Source organism: Paramisgurnus dabryanus, chromosome 8 (assembly GCF_030506205.2).
Source record: "Paramisgurnus dabryanus chromosome 8, PD_genome_1.1, whole genome shotgun sequence".
Taxonomy (NCBI): domain Eukaryota; kingdom Metazoa; phylum Chordata; class Actinopteri; order Cypriniformes; family Cobitidae; genus Paramisgurnus; species Paramisgurnus dabryanus.
The window spans coordinates 44,392,114-44,418,204 of record NC_133344.1 but is presented as its reverse complement, the minus strand read 5'-3'; the positions used below and the strand labels follow the sequence as shown (position 1 = coordinate 44,418,204).

Sequence of the window (26,091 nt, the reverse complement as noted above, 5' to 3'; positions counted from 1 at the left end):
GTTTAAAAAAAAACAATTATTATTCCTTACTCTTAGCGCATTAAGCATTTAGCATCAGCACTAATAAATTATGCTTTTGATTAGGAAGCAACACAAGCAAGTATTTCGGCAGTATGGACTCCTCAGAGAACAAACAAAAGAGAAAAGTGACCCTAAAGATGGAAGAGAATTTTGCCAAATATGTTTTTCAAGAGCCTTTACAGGAGCTAATGGCTAATGCAGATGACCGTGTCATGATGACATATCAGGTGCCATCAAGGTGAGCATCAAATAGATTATAGTTTGATTAATGGTTCTTTAAACTTGAAGACGTGACTTCTGTAACCAGAGTGGCAGTGGCGGCTTGTGACTGCTCATCCGAGGGGCGCAAATTCAAAATAAGTGTTCGGAGTGTCGTGTGTGTTGCTTGTGTTTTCAAAATATGTGTGTGTTGCGTCATGTGAACCATGTGCATCACGTGTTTTGTCAAAATAAGTGCATGGTGCACACGTGTCAAAACCTTAACTGTAAACTCTGATTACGCATGAGATTAAACGAGTATCTGGCAAATGCGAGCATCTCTTTTATCATAAATCTTTTAGACACATCTGCAACAGGCACTTATTTTGATAAGACACGTGATGCACACGAGAAGCGCCATGAATCTAAAAACAGAACACATTATTTTCTATGAGTGTACGCACACCGGCGGGCCTGGCGGCATATGTCCTCTGTGACTCTGGATGCTGCTGAAAACCCTGTCAGAGCGCCACTCACATAGTTTAACATTAAATAACATCATATTTGTCCCAAATCGTTAACAATTAACATATATGATAACGCATTTTTGCATCTTGAAGTAAACGATGTCTGACAAAGCTCACGCTACTTAATGTGCACTTCTGGTGTGCGATACCTTCGAGTTGTCTCACACACGACGTGGCGCTTCTCGTCTGGTGTGCGAGCTCCTTTAGTCTGAGCCTAGTTTAAAAGATGGCATAATTTTTGATTCCATGCAAACTATTCTTATTTATCGCACATAAATGTTTTCAAAGTAAATTATGTTATGAGTAAATTATCATTTGAAACCAATTAAAGTGTGTCATTGTTGTGGGACAGGGACATGGATATGGTTCTGTTCAAAGATCGGGAGCGCTTGAGGCATATGCAAAAGAATCAGCCACGTTTTTCTTCAGAACAGCGCAGAGAACTGATTGATCAGCACCCCTGGATGAGAAGAGGAGGCTTGCCCAATGCTATCAATGTCAAGGTATGTATACTTTACCAGACAAAGAGATGGGCTGTTTGAAAAATAACTCAAGATATACTATAAGTAACTTGCACCATAAAATAAAGTGAACAAAACTAAAAACCTGCAGATTTAGAATTGGTGTTTTGGTTCACACTTGCTCTGGACTACTGAAACATGGTCTCATGAGTACTATGTATAGTAGGGGGGATCGTCACTGGTCTCATGATGCAATTATGACTATTAGGGATGGGCGATATGACCTAAATTTTATTTCATGATAGGATTCGTTTTATATCATGATGACGATATGTATCATTGTAGAGTTTTTATCTTATAATAACATATTTAATGCTATAGAATTTTCATAATTCACACAATAAACTTATACAAGCATAAAAAGGAAGATAAAAACAAACAAAATTCAAGCTCACTGAATATGAAAGAATGATAATAAATGATGATTTGGATATTTCAATATTATTAAAGGTAGAAAAGTGATTTAGTCAAGAGCAGTGAGAAATTTTCACAAAACATGAGTGACAGACAGGAGCAAAATTAGGTAATTTCCGCTTTAAAGGGGCAATCAGTAGGATCTACCCCAGGGGTGTCAAACTCATTTTAGGCTGTGGGCCGGATGGTAAATAACGCCATGAAGTGCGGGCCAGATAATTTTTTTAAACCTTAGTGTGCTGATAATTGTGTTAAAATTAACTTAACAAACCAATTAATTAGTTTGTTTAGCAAGAAAACCAGAGAAACACACAGCTCTGGGAAAACTACATTTCATAAGGTCACACTCATACTGTATATTATACACACAAATTTACATCTGTACAAAACCCACTGGCCTTATAGGTTGAAAAGCTTTAATTTAACTTCTTTTGCCTTAATGCCAAAATTATTTATGAACCATTCACTTTTCTTTGGAATATATTTGTAATGAGAACAGTCATTTAGAAAATGCTAGATGGGGGAGTGGCCCAAACCAAAAATGGGACTATGGGGGGTGGTACTATTATTATGGTTTTAATAAAGTATTATACATATTATGTGTTAAATTACTAGCATCAACTTAGACAAGTGATTATAATGGGAAATATAATAAGAATTAGAGTGTGACAATCTGTTAAATATTCAATATGATTTACCTGCTGGCTTGATGGAGCTTTGAATCCATGTTTGCAATGTTGAACTGCTGCTAAAAGCCTCTCTTTCCGTTCTCTGTCGTTATTTTGTGAAGGCATTGGTGTTTTTTGTATTTTTTGTCTACAAAGTGTGCCAACAACAGCAAATTTAGTGTTTATATTAACTTAGATCTGATCAGGAACATTAAATCGATTAGACAAGCATTGTAACGTAAATAAGAATGTGGATATTTTGTTTTTGTTAGCTTGCTAAGTTGTTAGCACTTTTAGAACACTGACAGCAAATCATTAACGAAAGAAATACATAAACATACTTACAAGTTACTAATTCTGCGGTTTAACAACTGATATAATGTAATGAATCTACCTGTTGAACGACTACATTCAGGACGTAAAGTCATCAGTCGAGTATAAGACACAAAACGCTGTAAAACATTATCACTGTAGAATTTTGAGGCGTCAATGATATAGGTTAAAAGAACATTTATACATAGACTGACATTGCAAAGTGACCTGAAAGGATTTTATTGGAATGGATTGGCACAAATGATGGACATGGGCTACTCCTCGCTTGTAAGTCACAATGGTCTACTAGCCGACTGGAAACACGTAAATGTAAACATGTTAAAATTGCAAAATATCCCATGAAATGCTGTTAATAGGGAATGTGGAGGTGATGTCACGCCGTGTTGCATTATGGGTCCTCCGACATATTTGCAGGATTTTGCCCTATCCCGCTGTATTTGAGTTCATGTGTTGGAGGTTGTGTTTGTATTTTCTGTCAAGATTTTAATAAACGTCTATATTTTTGGTCAATACTGCTCGATCAAGAACTGCCATAGCAGGTCACACGATCGTTCAGGAAGGAAACTGAACAACGGAATACGTTTTTAAACAACAAGGGAAGCCGGTGGAGGAGCTGACGAAAAGATGCCGGATCGCGTGGTTTGCCTGCCGCAATCAGGAAAAAACTTTTACTTTTCAAACCATCCCTGTATCAGCGAGAGTGTGTTCGCTGCTGTTACAGTCATTCCGTAATTTGTGATTAATAAAAGCAGAAACATGTTTTAATGCTAACACGGTCAAACTAACTTGTAAGTGTAAATTATCTATTCATTAATTTCTAATCAACATAACCACATTATGATGTGTAAGTACTGTATTAATACATTAAAGGGGACATATTATGAAAATCAGACTTTTTCCATGTTTAAGTGCTATAATTGTGTCCCCAGTGCTTCTATCAACCTAGAAAATGTTAAAAAGATCAACCCAATAACTTAGTTTTGGTAAACCATTTTCTGCAAGCATGTGAAAAATAGGTCATTGTAATTTGGCCCTTATTGTGATGTCAGAATAAGGTAATACCGCCCCCTTTATCTGCACTATCCAACCACAGCACAACCATTTAGTATGGAGAGAAAGAGAAAGATAAAATATTTCACAGCACAATTGAGTTTCAATTGCAACAAACCACCATCATTGTGATCAGTGGTTGCACTTCATCCGCTCATTTGCATTTTAAATGACACACCCAAAACGGCACACTTTTGCTCAGACCTATTTTAGACTTAGTTTTCATCTTTAAAAAAATCTCATAATATGTCCCCTTTAAGTAAATAACATATAAATAACATATTTCTTTGCCAACCATTATAAAACTCAGAAAGAAGAAGTGTCATCTTACTATGAGCTTGAAGGGATTTATAGCTCTTAAAATCCTGCAAAGTTTACGCACTCAATCCAAAAACAACGTAACTGACCAGTTATATGAGCGGAGGTAGTGCGTCTGGATCCGTAATCCAGTCTTGGATGGATGGTCATACGAATCTATGTTGTTTATCTCGACTTGGACAGTTTGTCCAAATAATGTTTTTTTGGCAGTAGCATTTAGTTTCTCCTAATAGAGTCCCTTCTCTTTTTCTTTCAAATTCTCCATTTCTTCCGTTCTTCTTCAATTTTACCTTGTTTTAGCTTAACACACCCACAATTAAATGGCATAGCGGTCGGCGGTACCTCTAAACATGGCGCCCACGTCCCATAATGCAACACTTCGTGACGTACCTTCACAAAATGCTTGACAGATTTACGGCTGGTCCATGCAGTGAGAAAATACAAAACGCATACATGAAAGTAATTGCATCAGTCAAGTAATAAATCAGAAATAACTATTTATGTAGAAAGTGTATCATTTGCATGTGTTTATAAGCCTTGCAAATATTTATGCGATTTTAGACTATTTGAGCAACACAGATGCTAAAGTAAGCTGTTGCACACACACTCATGGACACAATCTCAAAGCCCACGCACAGAGTTTCAAAAAAGCCTGCAAACACATAATTTCTTTGCACTTGACAGGATATATACACACAAATGATCTTGTAATGCCACAGTCTCAGAAAGTATTCTCATAAAAACAGTTGTTTATTATAAGAGAACGAGGTTAGAAAGAAATCAGATGTGTCAGTGTATGGACCGACCTTATCCGTTCTTAAAGGGACAGTTCCTCTTATAGGAAATGCTAATGTTTGTGTCTGATGAGGGCTCTTCTTGACTTCTAAAGTCTCACATATGTGGCCCCCTTTTTGATTTAGCTTGCAAGCACTCTGACACATTTTGTTTATGCAGTTTTTCATTGACTATCTTGTGAAGGGCCACCTTATGTATAAACTATTTTCTGCAAGAAAATTAAATGTTCATGCAACCTGTGTGTACAAAGTGTGTGTGGCTGCATGTACTATTCTAATGACAAAATTTGTGTCACACAAACTGTACTCTGACCCTCGTGTATGCATGAAAAGTAAACCATACTTAATATAGTATATTATATTGTATTCCATAAGTGGTAAGTGTGATATAAAAACAGCATATCGCTTGAAGAAAATAAATAAATTAAATACAGTACAGCCGTTATACTGAAACAATATTATTAGAAGACAATTACAGTTTGTTAGAAGTTATAAACCTAAAGCATATTTAAAACATATTTAATTCAGATTTACTTGCATAGCATTTTAAGAATAAATCCATAGCAGCTCAACAGCAGAGTACTGTTGTACAAATCCCAGTAAACAAACTAAAGGTGACAAACATGTGGTGTGAAAAATTTTCAGATACCACACCACCAAACAGTTCCTGAATATTTAAACGTTTCAAGAAAAGTAAAAATGAACAAAGAAGTAGATATGAAACTAATAATGTTTAATACAATGTCAAAAGTTTTTGCTTTGTTGTCCAGCATGTAAATAAACTTCCAGAATGTGTAGTTTGTTTAAATAGTAACTGGAGCTCTCTTGGGTTTGAAAGAATATGTTAAGGGTAAGATGTGTCTGCAGTACCATTACACTAATACTCTTTTCTCAATGTTTGTGTAGGAGTGCATGTACTGCGAGGATGATGCATCTGTTTTAGTAGAAGAGGACCTGCCTGACATGGAGTTGGGTATTTTGGGAGAAGTGAGACAAGACAAGAGAGGACCTCCATTACAGGGAGAGAAGAAGCAGCCTAGTGGACAAACTATGTCTTGACAATCAGTTCATCTTTGTCCCTCATTGGCCAGAAGGCGGCCAACAAATGTGTGTGCATACACACATAGAGAACATGGTCTATTTATTATGTCTCCACAGATTTCCTCGATTATTTTATAAAGATTATAAACGTGTTTATTTTTGTGCTTGTGTTTATGTGTATGTGCATGTGAGAGGATAAAAGTGTGCCTGCTAGCTGACTGCTTAGCCCAATGGTGCTATTCAAAGTTATGGGCTCTGATTGGTTCGAAATGCAGAAACACGGACTTGTCTCTTTGATCACACTCTGAAATAATTCGGATTTGTACAGTTTCATCTTTGTTTATCCTAAACTGTATTTTAATATGTAGCTACAGTGGCATTTTCCTCTATGGAATGATGTTATATGTTTGTAATATTGGATTAAGGTGTGGATAATTTGCCTGTAGCACTGTATGTACAAATGGAAGATGTAAGAGACCCACAGCACAAGAAATGGGTCAGTACTACCTGATAATCCAAGCCAGGTTATGAAACCACAAAACTGTGAGTTAGGGGACCATTATAGGCAGGTAAGCTACTGCCAATGCATTAGCCTGACAAGACGCTCATGTCTTGTTAAAACATGGAGGTATATGTATGTTGGATTTCTAGGATGTGCAATCATAGGAATTATTAACATTTGTAGTGTTTTTGTTGGTCATAAAGGAATGACCATGGAGCTCGATTTGCTGTTCCTCTAATCTCATCTTTTGTCCATTCAGATGTTTTATTCATCTATAAAAGATTTTATGGTACCAATACTCAAACGGGAAAGAAATGTACCCAGATACTGTAGCCCTGGAGTCTATTGCTACCCTTGCTGGTTATTTATAGCATATTGACAGACATCAGTAATGAACGTAATTCAGGTTTAAGGGTGTCTGCAAACTCTCTTGTAACTCAAAGAATACTGTGCCTGTTTTCCTATACTTTGAATACTTAAGTGTAAATGTGTATAAGATGGAACAGAACACAGAAAATGAAGTGTACCTGGGCCTTAGGCATGTTAGGAATGAATGACAGTATGATTCAAACTGATAAAAGGGCCATAAGGTCATAGCAACTGCCTATTTGCTAATACGTTTTGATAATTCAGAAATCTTTTCTTTAAGCTTTGTTTCTTTGTTGTCACTCATACAATTGTTTTGTGTCTTTTTATATGAATGTAGTAAAAAAAACATGTCACATTATGCCTACCTTGTAATAAAAAGAGATCTCCAGTTCCACATGCGTTTTAATGACTGACAGAGGAAAATCTTGTTTTGATAAAAGCTATAAAAGACAAAACCAGTAAATTGTCATTAAACTGAAACATCAACTACATCATGTTTTATGATTGAAATGTCACTTTAAAAAAAAAAGTATAACATTCTGAGGTTAAAGGGATAGTTTGCCCAAAATTGGCAATTTCTGGCCATTTTCTCACTCTAATATTGTTGTAAACCTGTATGAGTATTTATTCTGTTAAACACAAAAGAAGACATTTACATTAACATCCATAGTAGGAAAAACAAATGAAGAATTTCGTTGCTCTGTTTTTTTATTTTTCAGATATCTCGTTTTTTGGTTGTGCATTCCAATTAATATCAATTCAACTGCAGTTGGTTTGTTTTGATTTAAACTTTCATAACTTAAAAAATTCAGCTTAGTAGCACCATAAAACAAAATAAGAAAAAAATAATAATAAACATGTTTTGACAAAAATGTTAAAAACGGAGTTATCTCGTTTTGCAACGAAACTCTTCAAATAATGAAAGTGGAAATGGAAGTCAATGCATTCTGCCAAATTTGTGCTTACCATTGTTTATTAAAATATCTTCTTTGTGTTTAACGGAATAAAGAAACTCGTACAGGTTTACATCAACATGTAGGTTAGTAAATGATGATAGAATGTTTAATTTTTTGGGTGAATTTTACCTTTAGAGTCACATTGTTAGGCTGTTATGTGGATTAATCCTACATCAGCGATCTTATTCAGTGCACCCAAATTATCATAAGTAGTTGTATTGTGGGGACTTTGAAGGTGAAAGCGATATTGATCTTTTTCCTCACAAATAAACCAGCTGGTTCTGCATCCAACATTTTGGTCCCGAGGGATCTGTTTCGTTACCATCTGTTCTCTCAGCAGGCAGACGGTTAACTGTTTCCTCACCCTGCTCTTTGTATTCTCAAAGACCTCCTTGTGCATCCCATTGGTTGGTTAAATTGCTGTGTTTAGGCATATAACCTAAAGGACCAATATGACAGGTGTTTCCTATAAGCCACACCTCAAAATGTTTCCTGGTTTTTAGAATAATACAGGTTTTTCATAGGAGAATTTTATTTGATTATTGGCATTATATAAAACTATAGTAAAAAAAACTCCAATAAACTTGTTTACTTAGCCATCAATTTGCGATGTTTTTACTCTACAAAGAGTCATCTACATCAAAACTTCAGCTGGATCCTGTTATAGGCTATTCAATATAATTTATTAACCTTGAACTGACACTAAGTGAATATTTTTTATTATTTATAAACCATTAAATAATACAAAAACAGATTTTAATATTAATACTACACAAAGGTCGTGAAGACCATTTTAAGCTTAACAATATCTGCGCCTTTCTAGTGCATAACTAGGTCTACAACAATACAAACATGATTTCTTTTACATTTTACTTGTCTCAATGGTAAAAGCCATTGCAGTTGACTTTGAAAGGCAAATCAATCCAGAACCAGATTTCTAAAATAACTAGATTTCTTAAAGAGCTTTAGGACATACCACTTCTTGAAAACATGCTTGAACAGTCAGGTATAAATATGTAGTTATCCAAGGTAAATGTCATCGTACGCATGTATTCTGTATAGATCCATTGTATAATGCTATATCCCACCATATCAGCATGTGGCTGTAAAATCCTGAAGCTCTTAACATTTTCTCGTGAAATTTCAATAGAATTCCTCAATGTTTCCACACAGAAATAAGTGAAATATAAAAAATATTGACGATATTGAAGAGGGTCCTTTGCCAAGTGTTCCTACCATGGCCTCCACATAAACTTGCCATGTGTAATGGAGGAGTTCAGGCTCTCCTCAGCTGATGCTGGGCTCCCTTCGATTTCCGTCTCTTCCGAGTCGGAGCAAAGATCCTCACTGGAAGGGTTTGGGGACAATACTGAAGACACACTGCAGCCTCCTGGGCTCAGGGCCTCTCCAGCTGCCCATGATCCACTAGAGTTAGGGGACTCTGATAAGAGATCCATGATCATTTCCTGAACATGATTTTCATTTAATGGCATGCACTCCAGCAGGTGATTGAGCAGCTCTGCAGCCACGGTGGCATCAACCCCGGGACATGTGGACACAAAGGTGTGCACCTCATGCATGCACTGGATATAACCTGCAGCAAATCTCTCACTGGCCTCATGATTCATAGTTTCAGCTTCTGGAAAGCCAAACACACAACAACTGTCAAATTATGAGCACTGCAACCATCCATTTAGACTGAATTTGAAGTTGTCTTACCATGTGAACGGTTCTGTAAGATGTTTTCAACTCGTTTCACTGTCAATTCAAGTACCTCTGCGTTCTCCATTTTAGTCTGCAGCTGTATAAAAAGTAAGCGAAGAGGTAAATATCTGTCAGTCCGTCTATCTATCTATCTATCTATCTATCTATCTATCTATCTATCTATCTATCTATCTATCTATCTATCTATCTATCTATCTATCTATCCATCCAATAACCTAACCCAACATACTTTTACAATACAAATCAAATAAAAAAATCCTGTTTAACTCCTGTTTGTTTTATAATGTGATTATTTTCCTACTCCACTTAAGTGAGACCAAAACATTGCTCAAAAACTGTTCAAACAGTTTGTTAAGAATATTCAGTTTGTGTTGAATGCACTTTCACTAAAAGCAAATGTGTAATACACTTACACCTCAACACAACACACAAGCCTTAATTATGGTGACAGTCGACAAACATCATTCATTAAAAAATAACTTAAAACAGGCAACTATAACAGCAACAAAAAACCCCACTAAATCAGTAAAGCTCTTTAATTAACCATATCATTTTACATGCTGCAATGATTGATGGAAACTTTAAAACTCTTGTTTAATGAAAAATAGTTTGGATAAACACCTAGTATCTAAGTTCAGTCAACAACAAAAAATCTTTTGTAAGCAATGTTAAGGCTATCTTAAGGCTATCTCTATTTATTCAGTAGCCTAAACACAAAACAGTCAATTACTTTAGGCTATTAGTTTTGTTGGGAGATCATTTTGAATATCTGGGTTGTGGACAGTGCGTTTGTCCTTTTCGTCTGTTTCTCTCCTGCCTGAAAGCTTATCATTCTAGCTACAGTATGAGGATAAACTTACATCGTTATCTTCCAGTAGTGTCCTGAGCTCATGCAGGCTTTCATTGATGCGGGCTCGTCTCTTCTTCTCCACTAAAGGTTTTCGCGTCTACGAGAACAGGAAGGCGTTTTGAAATATTGCACTGCATACGTATTGTATACTGACATTTCCTTAATGACATTTAATAAAACATACCTTTCTATCACCCTTGATAGCATAAAATCCATCCTCTTCCTCCCCGAAGCTGTTTTTGCCTAGTCGGACCACGGGATCCATCAGTGATGTTGGCGGAATACAGAGTGAAGATGCTGTATTTTGTCTCCTTTATTGTGTCTGGCGTCTGCCGGGACCGAATGGGACTAGCAGTTCATCTGTGAAGGGTTTAAGTCATGGTTTTATAGTAGTTCATTTACATATGAATGAAACACTCGCTCGCGGCAGTCTGGGCTCGCACCAACCAATCAGCGCGCGCCCTTTTGTCTCGTCTAGAGAGCGCTAGATGCCCATGTTATGCAGATATCGCGGTTTTTTTTTTTTTTTTTGCAATATAGGCTACGATTGATATGTTTACAGTAAATCATGAATTTTACAATGATAGAGAAATCAAAACTCGCGCATTTTCGATAAAGTCATTAGGTCGTAGTTCTTACTTATTAGGTTGTCAACCTTGAATGTTTTGTTGTTGTTGTTGTTATTATTGTTGTTGTATCCGTATTAGTTGTATCCATATGGCTTTACAGTGTAACCGAGCGTTTATCATTGCGCCTGTTGAATTGTTTACAGAGGTCGAGGGGTCGCGCGGGTGTAACGTAATGCCTTCAGCTGGCAGCTGCAAGCGCTGTACAAGGTTGAATAGAGTAGATGGGGAGGGGGGCGACAGGTGTTCAACTGTTCCACTGATGCCCGATGGGCCTCAAATCAAGGCTGTTATAAAAGCATGCACTTACCCATTCCAAAATAATATATATTTATACATAATATTTGCTAATAGTAAATAGGTCTACATAAAGCCTGTCAGTTTGGCTGAATAATTTATCTGTTAATAATTTGCATTGCTATATTATTTTCTTTTATGACAATTAAAGCAAAAAAATTTTACAAAATGACATCAGAGGTTTTACTTTTAGGCTTATTTTATAAGAAGTTAGGCAACCAGACCTACAAATAATGACTAATAAACCACAGAAGAAGAGGTGGGTGTTACACATATAGAAATATGTTGAATGTGATAAAGAGAATCATAGATTATCTGAAAAGTGGGGAGGGGACACAGTAACAAACGGTGCTATATAGCACCAAAAGTGGTTCTTTGCTCATAATCATAGAAGAACCGTTTTTAGTGCCATATAGCACCGGTGAAGCACCAGTGAAGCACCTGTGTAGAACCGTATAGTGCTATGTAGAACTATATGTGGTGCTATATGGCCTTTATTTGGTTCTACACAGGTGCTTCACCGGTGCTATATGGCACTAAAAACCGTTCTTTTATGATTACGAGCAAAGAACCACTTTTGTTGCTATATAGCACCGTTTGTTTTTAGAGTGTACAGTTGTGTGTAGATGGTCAAGCTGCCTGATTTGTGATGTTATAAATATTTTAAAAGACAAGCACTCATTACAGCAAGAGTCATTTCTAGCAGGGGTCTTCAACTTTTCTTCAAGGGTCATATTTTTAAAATGTAAATATGATGTGGGCCAAACTTTTACCTCATGTATATTTTTACTTTACCTATAATGTGTATGTGGCTAACTTATATAATATATTAAAAAACTTTAAAAAACAAAAAAGATGCACATCTTGTATCCAGTATTTTGTCTTTTAATTACTGAATACTTATTTTTTAAAATATTTTAAAAACAATTGCAGTTTAACATTGCAAGAGTCAAATGTTAATAGTTAAACTATGAACACACTACAAAAAAGTGCAATTGTAAATGATCAACACATGTAATTATTGTATAGCACTAACTGTAATGCAGTACTCTTTGTTTATAACGTTCATAAACTGCATTACAACATATCACTGAAAAAAATTATTCATTCAATTTACTCCATTTTTTAAGGTAAGTGGTTGCAATCAATTTATTTAAACTACATTTAAACAAAAGTTTTTTGTTTTGTTTTGCTTTTCTAATTTTTTTTTTTTTGTTTAAATGTAGCTTAAATAAATTGATGACTAAAATTGCACTTTGTTTTCTTTTTTTTAATATTTAAAAAATATTATATATTTATAAACTGCCTAACATTCAGACACGACTGTCAGAGTTCGCCCCCCTATAGTGGCAGTCGTAATTAAATTTCAGTTTAATCATAAATCTGTACAAACATGGGAGAGAAGCTCATTTCAGTGCAAGAGCCTTCGATCTATGAGTATTCATGGGTATAAATAAATAAATGCAAATTAATGAAACAATTACGATTGCATTAATATCAGCAGCTAACTGTACTGGAGTGCACATCTGAGTTCAAAAAACATAAATGAAACAAACTGAACTCTGCCGTCAGTCAAACCCAAGTGCGTACCAAAAGTGAAAGTGTGAAACCTCCCCTTCCTTAAAAATGTAAGAAGAGAATGGCTTATTTAAAGGGCTCTTCAAATGTATGTCAAAATCTGATGTGGCTCTTAAGTCAAAAATATTTGCCTACCCCTGGTCCAATGGCTAGCACAACCTGGACACAGCCACCATAAATATGTTTGCTGCTTCCACAGTTCCCTATAGCACACATTTAGCTTTATTTATTCAAAATCAACATATTCACAAGAGCAGTGGTAAAGTAAACATCACTGTGTGACACAACTATTATTTCATATCCATTGTAAAGGATATTTACAGTTATCACCATGAGGAAAATTATAAATTACCATGGCTTTACTTTTGTAGTAGACCATGATTTTAGCAGATTAATTACCATTTTTACTACCATAGTTCTACTACAAATATAAAAGCCTACCATTGTTGTTATTGGTAACAAACATTTCTCCAAACATCTTCCTTTATGCTCATCAAAACAAAAAATACAGGTTTGTAACAACATGAAAGTGAGACAATAATAACAGAATTTTCATCCTATTTTAAGGAATGAAGCGAAACACCCATTAAAATTTGACTACACTGCACAATGAATCTTGTTTATGATGAACTTCCTCAGTGACACACATAATTGTGCTTTGTTACTTTACACTATTCTCATTATTATTATCATAACTACTATAATTATTATTTTATTAAATTTTTTTATTATTTTTATTGTTAATTGCTGCTCAGATTTACATACCTGCTCGAAAAAGTATACTTGCTTAGAACTTGGTGGCACTAAGCAGTTTTCTCTTCAAATACTTTTTTTAACAAATCTGAATGTTGGCAAGAATTTTAGCATATGCACCCTCTAAGATTACAGTATTTCCCAATTGCTAAAACACTAAACACCATTGTCTGAACCCAATGCACAGTGGCCTAAACCCCTTTGTCAAATGAGTTACTTTGTAGGCAAAACCTTAAACAAGTTCAGGTAGTTAAGACACTGTTTGCAAATCTCATCCATTCTTTTTGCAAAACTCTACACACATTCTAAAACACATTTTGCACTGTGTTGCAAAATGGTAAATACATGTGGCAAAAGTTAAACACAACTATAACACAGTTGTCATTGTTTACACACAACAACTCAAAATTGTTCACACTTGTTTCAAATGATGCGATCAAATGATGCGAGCCATTAGCAATGGAGGGGTTCTCCACCGTCATGCAACCCTGGGGCCATATAACACTGACCATCTTCTTACATTTCTGGGTGATGTATGGGATGTTTCTTTGGAAATTGAGCAGCAGGATCATCAGCAGGCAGTTCATCCTGTCTATGTTGTGGTTTGGGACAATGTCAGCTTTCACTGTGGTGTCCGAAAACGTGAGTGGTTCAACATCAACCAGCGATTCGTGAATGTTTTCTTTTCCTTCCACCATACAGCCCTTTACTCATCCCAATAGAGGAGTTTTTCTCTGCGTGGTGATGGAAGGTCTATTACGCACAGTATTACCCATATACAAGAGTAAATCTTTTACAGGCAATGGAATGGGCCTGTGATGACAGGTGTGGAGTGTTGTCAAGGCAGGATCCGGCAAGAGAGGGTTCTTCCAACATTGCATGTGATGTGGACAAGGTCCTCTGGCCGGACCCAGCACAAAGACGGCATGCTGAGGCAGAATGAGTCTCTCATTGACTTTGATTTTGCAATTGCACAATATTTTGTGTAATACGCTTTTTCATTTAGGGTTGTCTTTGGGCTTACTTTATTTTTATGTTGAAAATACAGAAATTCAATACTGTATTACTTGCAGTACTTACAATATGCAATATATTTGCTGCACTGAGTTGTGTATTATTTACTTTTATTTATGGCAAAATTATTTTCTACTGTATATGCAATAAACATTTTTTCTCTGTAACTACATGGCCTGGACGCTGTGTTCTCAATTTTTTTATGTAGTGTTTAATGAATGCCGATGAGTGTTTATATATTGACTGGCTGTGTTTATGTTTTGAAAGCATTGTTTGAATTTGAGCACAGATCAAATGGTTTTGAGGCAAGTGTTTGATTTCGCCAGAAGAGTCAGGAGTTTTGTGAATGTAGTTTTAAGACTGGGTTTTGTGTTTAAAGTTTTGGGTGAAGGTTTCAAGAAATGTGTTTTGGCAATTGTGAAATACTGTAAATCTAAAATGAAATAAAATTAGTTTACAGAGCGCATGTGTGTTTCTGTGTGCGTGTACAGATCCGTGTTTATACACAGTTTGAGCATGTAAAAAAAAGTCATTGTGTAGCATTTTTCACAATTTGAAAGGTTCATCAAGGTCTTTAATCATTTTTTATGTAATATAAGGGATTAAAGTGTAATGTAAGGGATTCAATTATGCACTCTAAAAAGAAGTAGGGTATCTTAGAATAGCAATTCATAAGAGGTCACTAAGCTTCTGAGGTCTGTGTGTTATGCGTGAGTAAAAGAACAGTAACCATACAATTTATTTCAAATTAAATAGAATTATACAAATATGTGACTATAAATTCATACATTTAAAAAAAAACACTGCTTTATTACTAGATGTTAAAAAGTGTACAAAGAAAAGTAAAAGGTAATGAAAGTATGTAAAACATTAGTAGCTAATGTGTGTTAAATTTATATTAAAAAGATTTTAGCATAGAAATACTATCATTAAATGATATATAGTGTGAATTAAATAAATAAGCTGATTATTAGTGGCCTTCTATAATTCAGGCTACAGTAGAATAACTTCAGAAAGGAAGTAGACAGGGTCTGAAATGAGAGCTATTCTGTACTGGATCCAACTCACACACGCTTGCAGAGAAGCATATCTATAAGATACATATCAGAGGAGGGTCTACCACATGCACTGTAAAAAAAAAAATGCAGCACGAAGTTAAAACAACTTGGTTCTGCAAGTCAATTCAACCTACTATTTTAAGTTTTGGCTTAAAAATTTGACATAACTTTTAAACTCAAGTTGAAACTGAAAAAATGTACCTAAAATAACCTAAAAATATATGTGATTTCACAAAAAATGCTGCATATTTTTTTTTACAGTGCACAGAAAGCACACTTAGGGTGCATATACACCCCTATTCACTATGTGTGCATGCATTTCCACATTTGTACATTCACTCAAGCATATTATCATTCTTGGCTTACATGTTTATATATATGTATATATTATGTATGTATGTATGTATATATATACACACACACACACAATGACACAAGTTAGTCATAAATCCTAAACTGTCATACATAAACAAACAGACACGCATACAGTCATATACTTTCACCAGGGCCGCCACATCTTTAGAATAGAGAGGTGCGGGTTCTCCATGGCATGTGGCCTTACAGGAATAGAGCACGGACTTTGAGGAGGTATAACAGGAGAATGACAGGTTCCTAGGCTATCCATCTCATTGGAATGATAACCAACATTGTCACTTTGGTTTGAGAAAATGCTTGTCAGGCAGTTCTTGGGATGCTGAGGGTGGTTTATGAGTGATCTTGGTAGAGATTTGAGCAAGTGGTTGAGAAGGCGAGACCCAAGGGTTTTGTCCATCCAGTCACAGGAGAGTAGAAGGTTGTGAACTTCCTGCATACACTGGATGTACCCAGTACTATATCTCTGTTGAGCCTCTGCGTTCAGGAGGGGGTCTGCGTAAGATTTTAATATGTAACTACAGTGAAAAGCAAATCATTATTCAATCAAACAAAAAAATGGAAATTAAATTGGGAAATGTCACAAAATTTTGATTTAATTTGAATTGGTACTATTCACATTTAAGACACACATCTTTATACTTCTTTAACATAGCTACGCAGCAGAAAATTTGTTTGATTATAATCATGTAGGCTTATTCTTTTTTTGATTTAATAAACGTAAATCAAAATCTGCTCTGCTAATAGTTTCGGTCTTTTTCTAAATGTCTTTCTCTGCTGTTTTATGCTAAAATAAACGTTCAACAACAAACTCTCCAACAATGTAAACTGTAAGAAGAGCTATAGAAACAAATTTAAACTAAATATAAAAAATTACAACAAAATAAATCTTTCTATATTGTTAGGTGTTTAGCTGTGCTAGATCAAATGACTTACCATAAACTTTTTTACTGCTCTGAACATTCTGCAAATGTTTCACGGTCATCTCCAGAATATCTGCCTTTTCCAGCTTGGATTGCTGTTTAATGGGATGAAAGGTGAGTAAAGGTCATGTGATATTCATATAAGGTATGGCCTACTGTAACAGTAATAGAATATAGAAGCTTTTACGATTTATATATTAAATTAAAATAGTTTAACCGTAATCTGCTGTGCAAAGATATAATTTACTTACATCAAGACTGAACACTCCAACTACAGTCTGTCTCAGTTGATCCAGACAGTGATTTATTCGTTCCCTCCTTTTCCTCTCAATAAGCGGTTTCCGCAGCTGAAAACAGGCAAAAAAAAATCAGTGACAAAAAACGTCTATGCATGTGTTGCAGTTTCGCGCAATACCTTTCTATCATCTTTAGCGCTGATCTGGCCTGCATTCTGCTGGATGTTGGTAGCAGTCATCTCAAGTGGCTTATGTGCAGTTTCACTCAATGTTTCTAAGGCCCTCCGCGCTGCACACGTCCCGTATTTATAGGAATACGCATTAGCATGTGAATGCACAGGCTCTTTGGCTGAAATATTTTCCCACACGCTCTCTCTCTCTCGCTAGCAAATGACAGGTCATCGACTCTATTCAATCCAAGAACTCCCAACACACACACGCACGCACGCACAGGCCTGCTCAAAGCAAACGACAGATGTCCAGCCTGGAAGCGATATTTGCACAAAAACTGCACATCATGTCCGTTCCTCACGTAAAATACCCAATCTGGATTTTAAATTCGACTTAACATTCCCAGGATCACACAAGTGTCATCTGGAAACCGCAACTCACTTGAGGCAGCGCGCATTAAAGGCGCCAAAGTAATCCTTACAAAAATCAACAACAGTTAAACCATAATTTTACTACTGTAGCTAATGGTTTAACGAAGGTTTTGTTTATTGAAGTAAAATAATGTATGCCACAAAACATGGTACTACTAGGGAAGTAAACATAGTTTAAGTATGGCTAAGTTCAACTTAAGTGATTCAATAAAGCGGTGAATATGAGTGAAAGGATCTAGGCGTGCTGTCGGCCACGCGTGCAGATGTCTGAGAAATAATTTCTGATGCGTATGACTGACGCCACGCGACTGCAGTCGTTACACAGACGTGGGAAACTCCACGGGACAAAACAATGCATTGATCCATGGCTAATGAGAGTACCCTGGTGCGCGGAGCCGGGAACGGTAGTGTCCAGTGCTGATAAGCAGGTGCACTCTCTTATTTTATTTTATTTTTTTGATGAAGTAAAGCAGCAGTAGGCCTACGTACAATATCACCTCTCAAAAACCTTTCTATCTTATTCTCTACAGTCTAAAAAAAGTGCAAAGTTTTATCAGTCCCCTTTCATATTTACTTCAATTAGGCCATGACTTATTTTAATAAGATTTTTATTTTAATAACTCTAACAAAAACCACTAAGATCGATTTTAGAACAAAAAGAGCGTTTACAAACGTTAAAACTTTTTTTGACGTGCGTTTCCCAAGAAGGCACTTAAACACGACGCAATGATGCAGATACTTCAAGTTGCTATCCGTGATTGTAAAGTGCTGAAATGTCAGCAGCACTTTTTTTTTAAACGATTCACCTGATGATATGCACGTCATATTATTGCTAATAATAATATTGTTTGTCGGAGCTGCTAGTATAGGCAGTGCTCCATGCGCTAACCTGTTCCCCTCGGAATGTTTGTTTCCTATTACGCAATCATATACGGATAAAAATGTCCCAAACAACAACTTTAATAAATATTTAAAATGTGTGCAATTTGTAAAATCCCATAGCCATTAAGCGTGGTGTACTCACAACATAATAAATAAATGTGGTAACGTTACCTTTAAAACGTTTTATGAGTGAAGGTCTGACCGTCAGTACTCACTGAGAGAAATTCAAACTTGCCTCTGCTAAACAGAAAAACACATAAATATGACTTATTTTTCCACTTACAGAACTGTGTTGTGCTCACAACATGATAAATGAATGAATAAATGTGGTAACATTACCTTTAAAAGGTCTTGAATGACTGTTTGGTTGAGAACAGACAGACAGTCAGTCAGTCAGTTAACATTAGCCCTTACTGAGAGAGAAAATGGAGGAAACACTTAATATATCAAGAAATTTTCAAGAAACATTTCAGAACTGTGGTGTACTCAATGCACATTAATCTGTGATAAAAATTAGTTTGAGGCAATATTGCTGTGTCAATGTCGGGTTCTCTCGTGGTAACATTACACAAATTACCTTAACCGAGACAGTATTACAATGAAGAGTCACGACAAACAACATGTTTTTAAAGTTTAAAGATGCTTTAAAAAGGTTGAAAGAGTTTGCAGTGCTTACCTGTAGCTCTTTATTGGCGCTTTTCCATTGCATAGTACCCCACGGTTTGTTTTTTTTGGTTAATTTTGTGGCGGACTGAGAAATAAATAACTGTATGGGAAAATACAACAACGCTCTCACTTGTATGATGTCACAGCAGGCAGCGCAAATATAATGACACGCCTATAATCCCTCCCACTGAAAAGTGATACTAAACTCGATGGAAAAGCTAACCACGCCAAAGTGATGTGACCTGGCCCGACCCAAACTAAACTAAACCGTGGGGTTCTATGCAATGGAAAAGCGCCATTAGGGCTGGAGAGTTATTGTGCCACCTGCTGGTATAGTCTTGAGTATTCATTTTGGGTCTAAAAAAGCTAAACAAGATATCATAATTTTGGATTTAAACAGACAAATGTGTACATAACACATACTCCTTTGTTTATATGAAAGGCCAAATTATGGCATCCTAAGGGGGATCATGGGATCATTTTATTTTTTTCTTTGAGTTTGAATTGCATAGATGCCAAGTTTGCATAGTTTTTGGGCATTATAAATTGTGCAGGAGAATTTTTGTGGTTGCTGTTTTTGTTCTCTGTACGTTTAATACAAATAGATAGTATGTTTATTAATTATACTGAAAAGATTTTCTAGGTAGCCAAACAACATTTAAATGCATTTTTGCCAGGATTTGGATAAATCCTAAAATGGAAATTATCATGTGACATTACGCACAACGCATTTGGCAAAAAATATTGATGTGTTGCAGTTATTTAACAATATTTTGTCCAAAAAAAACAAAAAAAAACAAAAACAAAATGAAGACTCTTTCTGTATGTCAAGGTTACTGGAAGATGTCCATATACTGTAGTTTGTGTGATGATCTGTGGTTATTAAGACCCCTTAATTTAACATTGAGATCAGTATGACCAGCAACTATATGTTTTCTGAAATATTTAATAGAAGCGTGTAAGACACATAGAACTGTAGTGCAATATTTAAAAACATTACAAATAAAAAAATATTAAAATCTCCAACTATTAATAACAGCAGAAAATCTTCAACATGTGTGAGATTTGAGTTGTTTTACACAAAGCTTTACTAATTAAGTTAATATGAATACTAACCAAAGCTGAATGCAAATAAAAAAGTATTTATTTTTGATACAGTAAGGAATGCATTCCTTTTTATACAATTTTAAATGTATATTTTACAGTTATACATTTTTATTATAATTTATCAGAAAACGTTATCGCTTAAAGGGATAGTTTACCCAGAAAAATAAAATGTGTATTTTTATTTTATTTTATTTTAAGAGGTGTACATATATGGTTCATTGGAGGCGTTTCGGAATGCAAATGACCATGAACGTGCACGCGCACAATTTCAAGATCATTTGCGATTTATAGATTTCACATCTATACCCACATTTTCTGTGTACACGTACGCACTTTGAGAAATAATTGTGAGCTCAAATTTAGACCGGTTTCTACGCAGCATTTTATAAATGAGGCCTCTGATGTACAATGATGCTGTTGCATATAATTGCATTAGCAATGTTTGTTGAAAATTGAAATAAATAGGGCTATGTATTTTTTTCAAAACTCCTGTAAAAATAAAATTAGGAAGCTTTTAGAACAAGTAGCTTAAAGTAAGGTTTACTTTTTTACACATTGCACTGTTTTTATTTTATTTTTTTACATACTGTATTACATGCAAAATTGATTAACCCAATCAAATTAAATATAAGGGTTAGGGCCTGCATTGTGAGGTGGGTGTGCAGCCCACCTGCCTACCCACCTCACAGGGCACACCCTAGCTACCTTTGTCAATTACAGCACAGTTTTTTACAAAACTTTAAATGATAAAAAAAGTACTTAATTTAGATCTGAAGCTTATTGCAGGTTTTGAATTTTACATTGCAGCTTTTGCCATGCCTCACCAACCAGATAGCAACAGACTCCAGTGTGGAGCCTCATTTGTGATTTATAGACTGCATATTGAGGTTTCTGGAGTGGCTTTTATGAGACTACACCAAATGCTTCTGACTCCTCAAAAGGAGATGGCATACGATTAGCACCACGATTGCCTGATTCTTAGATTTTGAGAGGTACGGCGTGCCTATCACATGTAAACCTGAGCTGATTGCAGAGTAGGCCAGAATGATTGCCAGGCCACCGGGAAATGTCCGGTGCTCCAGATGACCTCAATAATGATAATCAAATTAACTTATAAAACCTTTTACATTTTGGGATTTAAGACTACTGTGAAGGTTATCATAACTTTAAGATTTTATTTAAGACAGGTTCTTTCAGTCAAGTGTTGTCTTAAGAACATTTTGAGGAAAAAACTACTTTCTTAAGAAGATTTTTTGACAATACAAGATATTCTTAAAAGTTTTCTTAAAGAAAAAAATTGCAGTTAAGAAGAAATTTCTGCTTAAGAATGTTTTGTGAATCCAACCCCTAGTCCCTGTGTTTCCATAACGGCTTTAGTATAATTTAGTATAAAATAAACGTGACGGCACAAAATGCCTTCAGATTGTCCTACTAGTATGAATTTAGTATAAACTTTATTTTTTAACAAAGCAAATTATTTACACAATATGTTACAATACAGACAATAGATTTATATACACACTGCATTATTTGTCCTACCATAACCATTCACCCAGAGTATAGTAAGACCCTGGGTACATAAGGAGAGGAGGGAATATAGTACCACCTACAGAGTAGGTAGGATGACCTGACTATACAAAATGGTGTCAGATTGTCCTACTAGTATAAATTACTGAAAATGCCAAATGCTTTCAGATTGTCCTACTTGTATAAATTGAAGAGGTAGGATGACCTGAAGGTGTGGTTACCTGCCGTCGTCATCATCTGTTTACCTACAAGGAAAGTAAAGTTAATCGTCTTGTTATATCTGGGACATTAAAGAAGTGTATGTACGGAGATTACCTGTGTTCATCAACCAATCATCTTCATTTCATCTGCTGATCCATATCATCTGCTGTTTAACTGCTCATGTTTAATAAAAACTCACTTTTTTACATCTTTGTCTCATCTAAACTGTGGTACCATAATAGTATAAAACAAATGGGTAGGATTTTATAATTGTTAGAATCTAATTCTAAGCAGGTCTAGAGGTATGAGATTTTTTAGTAGTCTGGAGGTCTGAGCTGAGCAGCAGAGAGTTCTGATATCTATCAGGGGCTATGAAAGACACTGACACCAAATGCCGTTCAAACATAGACCAAATTTTATTAGACATCCTTCACATTATATAGGATGCAAAAAGAAAACGTTAGTCACCTGGGTAATGTCTGGCAAAATCTCGTGATCAACACATTGACGAATCCGTCGAGACAACAATTGTATGACTAATTAACTCTGCAAACATGCACTTTTGGTAGACAACCTAGACAGCTTTATGTTCGAACTACATAAGGGGAAGTGGTACTAAAAACAGGGAAGTGGGGTCTGGAACATGTCCCTAAAATACCCTCCTTGCCCCGACCACAACCAACCTGCAGTTAACCAAAGGATATTTCAAAAATATCTCCCAAACATAGCAAATGCAAGATCATTAATCACTGGGGAAAACTTTAACTGAACAGGCCAGAAAATAAACAGTGTGTTATACAATGGAAAAACAAGACACAGAGCATTTCTATAATATGCATTGTATATATTTAAAACCTTAAAGGTACAGTGTGTAATTTTTAAAAGGATCTCTTGACAGAAATGCAAAATTATGGACAAAACTATATTATCAGGTGTGTATAAAGACCTTACATAATGAAGCGTTATGTTTTTATTACCTTAGAATGAGACGTTTTTATCTACATACACCGAGGGTTCCCTTATGTGGAAGTCGCCATTTTGTGCCACCATGTTTCTACTGAAGCCCCTTACGGACAAACTTTTTTACTAAGTTGTCCCCGACGATGACATGTTTTTCCGGTGGCAGCTACCGTAGCTCTCTATGTTTTCTGAAGTGTGGGGTGAGCAGTGGACTGAGCTGTTAGTTGCAATTTGCAACTTTACCACTAGATGCCGCTAAAATTCACATACTGCACCTTTAAAGACAGGATGAGCTTGTCATCAAAATATATGATTAGAGAAAATGCCACTCTGAAAAGGATTATCATAGACATGCAAACATAAATGTGAAACTAAACAGGATATACAGTCTTGTTCAAAATAATAGCAGTACAATGTGACTAACCAGAATAATCAAGGTTTCCCTTTCAGTCGGTCACTACGACGTCACGTCGTGACCGACGAATTGGGAACCGCTTCGCGGGTGACCTATCTGCTTCGAGAAACCTTTAAAACGCCAATGAACTTGGCATGCAGATAATTGCATCTGCCGGCGCCGCCCCGCCGCACAGGTATTTAATGAGCGGCAGGTGCAGTTATCAAATCAGCTTTTTAGCTTCGAAAGCTGGCAGACTGACTGCTCACGAGAAGCTACTCTCTGCTCTTTGGAGAACTCTGCGTGTTTGATTTGGTTGGGCAAAGGCATTTCAGCGGAGGCTCGCGGGTGTTCCACCTCTCTTTTTAATTTTTTTTTTCACTCTTAGTTGAGTGTGTGCATAGCCGTTCCCCTGTGTGCTTCATCAACATCAGCACATTAAAAGAGTGTTTCCTCTAAAAGAGTATTGCTGTGTTCTGCGTCTTTTTAAAGACAGCATTTCACTTGCACTGAGGCAGGAGCGTCTTTTTAAAGATGTCTTTCTGTCCGTGTTTCTGGATGCGGCAAATGTATGGGTCCCCGGGTGGCCACGATCGTCCTCTCTCGTGCGCAAGAGTGCATGCTGAGGCGGCGTTCATGGAAGGTTCATACTCCTAAGAGAGCATGAACCTCTTGGATGGCGGAGACGGGTTTCGTACCTCCGGGAACGTCACCCCCTTTTTTCCGTTGCGGAGCCCCGTTAAAGGTGCGGTGGCAAAACTCCAGAAATCTTATCTCCGTATAAACGGTGCTGAATCGGTTAGCTGGTTCGTCCAGTGACTCTCAGCACCCCCATCCACAGCCAGAGGTGCCGTAAGGGACGGGTGGCGCGTGTTCTACGTGCTCTCGTCCTCTTTCAGTCCTCACGAGGATTCTATGTCTGTCACAGCATCGGAGAGGGGGTCGTCTATTCGGTCGCCGACTCGGACCCACTCCCGCCTTCGGGTTGGGTAGGGGCTCCCGTGCTCGACCCCGAGTGGCGGCCATGTACGCTCGGGAGCGCGGAGACGGTCTGTGTGGAGCGGAGAGCTCCTCCACCACCCGCACCGTCTCGCCTAGATGATTGGCACTTCAGGACTGCAAGAACAGCCCCGACCTTCAGTGCCTTTCTTCCCGGGGTGCATGTTGGTTGACACGGTCGTGGAAAACTCGTTTTCCTCCCGGAACCGACCGTTCAGCCATCACCTCTCACCTCTCCTGACGGCGGGGCCACTAAGGGTTATGCTGCTCCAAGAGACCAGCCTCCCTCCCCTCACAGACCCACGGGCTTGTGAGAGGCGGCCTCTGCCGTGCGCGCCATGGCGTGATGCAGGTCCGCCAGGCTACGGCACTGAAGGATCTGCACAGGCGAGATCACGGTCCGGCAACTAAAGAATCCTGTGTGGCTCTGACCTGGCGCTACGAGCGACTGGGTTCACCCCACAGGCCGCCGGACGTGCTATGCCCACCCCCCGGTGGTCCAGGGACGCCATCTCTGGTTGTGTCTTGCGGGCATTAAGTAGGTCATTAATAATCGCCCTAATGTTCCTTTTTAGACCAGCCATTTCGGCGACGCGGCTGAGAGTGTCCAACAATGATCGGCCGCTTTAGAGCAGACTGAGGCTTCATGCCACGTCGGAGCCTAGCTGCCCCCTCCGTTACGTCAGTATATTGGTCTGCTTTTCACCGAGGGTGTCCTGCTACAGCTTTTTCGTTCCTTCATCCCGGCAGCTCTGAGGAACCTGTCGTAAGCTGTTCACCCGCCCACTCAGCCCGCTACAAAGGTGGAAAATGAAATTTAGCGGCTCTGAGTCGGGCGACCTGAAGATGGAGAGGATCGCTCGTCAGGAGATGGTGAAAACATCACTCTCCCCCCCACCCCGTAGGAGGGCCGGGTGGGGAATCCTTGGTTTCGTTTTGTGTTCCGCCGACTTCAATCGGCACCCACTAACCTCAAAGAGCGAATTCCTCTTCTTTCTCCAGGTCCCCGGAGGCATATAGGAGCTTCGGACGGGCTCAAAACCCTACGTTCTCCTCTTCCTCATTCGCCAGCGGATGTATCGAGCGGGACATCTACAAGGGAGCCCCTTTGCTCAGCATCCATCAGCGGTTTCGGGTGAGTGTTTCATTACAAACAACATCTCACAATGCGGCCAAAGAGCACGCGTCGTTGAGTTCCCCGTCTCCGCTCGCCACGGGTACACATCGTGTCGTTAATTTCCTCTCGCTCGGTATCTGGGGGCCTGGAAAGAGCTTCCCAGCCCGTCGCGTTGGCTTTTACGCACGATCCGTCTCGGTTATACATTCAATTTGCCCGGCTACCTCTCAAATATTCAGGCTTCACCACGGTGAAGGCTGCCGATGCGCACGTACTGCGTGCGGAAGATTGCTGTCCTATTGGCGAAGGACGCGATCGAGCCGGTCCCTCCAGCCGAGATAAAGTCGGGGCTTTACAGATTTACTTCATTGTACCCAAGAAGAGTGGCGGGTTGCGTCCGATCCTAGATCTGCGTACTGAGTCGAGAATTCACAGAATTCACATTCACAGAATGCTGTTCAAAATGTTTACGCAGAGGAGCATATTTTAATG

General features: G+C 37.6%; 3 protein-coding genes across 4 annotated transcripts in view; 1 reads left to right on the top strand and 2 right to left on the bottom strand.

Moving 5' to 3' along the window:
• The window catches only part of LOC135771585 (period circadian protein homolog 2-like), a 37,604-nt gene extending 30,457 nt beyond the window's left edge, over window positions 1–7,147 (top strand). The window contains exons 21-23 of the mRNA XM_065281895.2: window positions 85–259; window positions 1,099–1,249; window positions 5,751–7,147. Coding sequence (XP_065137967.1) covers window positions 85–259; window positions 1,099–1,249; window positions 5,751–5,903 — 479 coding nt within the window. The 3' untranslated portion in view covers window positions 5,904–7,147. The remainder of the gene's footprint in view (window positions 1–84; window positions 260–1,098; window positions 1,250–5,750) is intronic.
• Window positions 7,148–7,743: 596 nt separating this feature from the next.
• her13 (hairy-related 13) lies at window positions 7,744–11,068 on the bottom strand. 2 transcript variants are annotated; one of them, XM_065271225.2, is made up of 5 exons: window positions 10,927–11,068; window positions 10,472–10,647; window positions 10,298–10,384; window positions 9,432–9,513; window positions 7,744–9,351 (listed from the first exon to the last, which is right to left on the bottom strand). In XM_065271225.2, the coding sequence occupies exons 2-5, from the start codon at window positions 10,550–10,552 to the stop codon at window positions 8,945–8,947; spliced, it is 657 nt and encodes a 218-aa protein (XP_065127297.2). In that variant the 5' UTR covers window positions 10,553–10,647; window positions 10,927–11,068; the 3' UTR covers window positions 7,744–8,944. The 2 variants fall into 2 exon arrangements, with proteins under 2 accessions (XP_065127297.2, XP_065127296.2); XM_065271224.2 differs by lacking the exon at window positions 10,927–11,068 and having other exon boundaries at window positions 10,472–10,737.
• A 4,294-nt stretch (window positions 11,069–15,362) lies between these two features.
• her8.2 (hairy-related 8.2) lies at window positions 15,363–17,876 on the bottom strand. Its single transcript, XM_065271191.2, has 4 exons — window positions 17,324–17,876; window positions 17,160–17,255; window positions 16,922–17,003; window positions 15,363–16,480 (listed from the first exon to the last, which is right to left on the bottom strand). The coding sequence occupies exons 1-4, from the start codon at window positions 17,381–17,383 to the stop codon at window positions 16,113–16,115; spliced, it is 606 nt and encodes a 201-aa protein (XP_065127263.2). The 5' UTR covers window positions 17,384–17,876; the 3' UTR covers window positions 15,363–16,112.
• Between the last annotated feature and the right edge of the window lie 8,215 nt (window positions 17,877–26,091).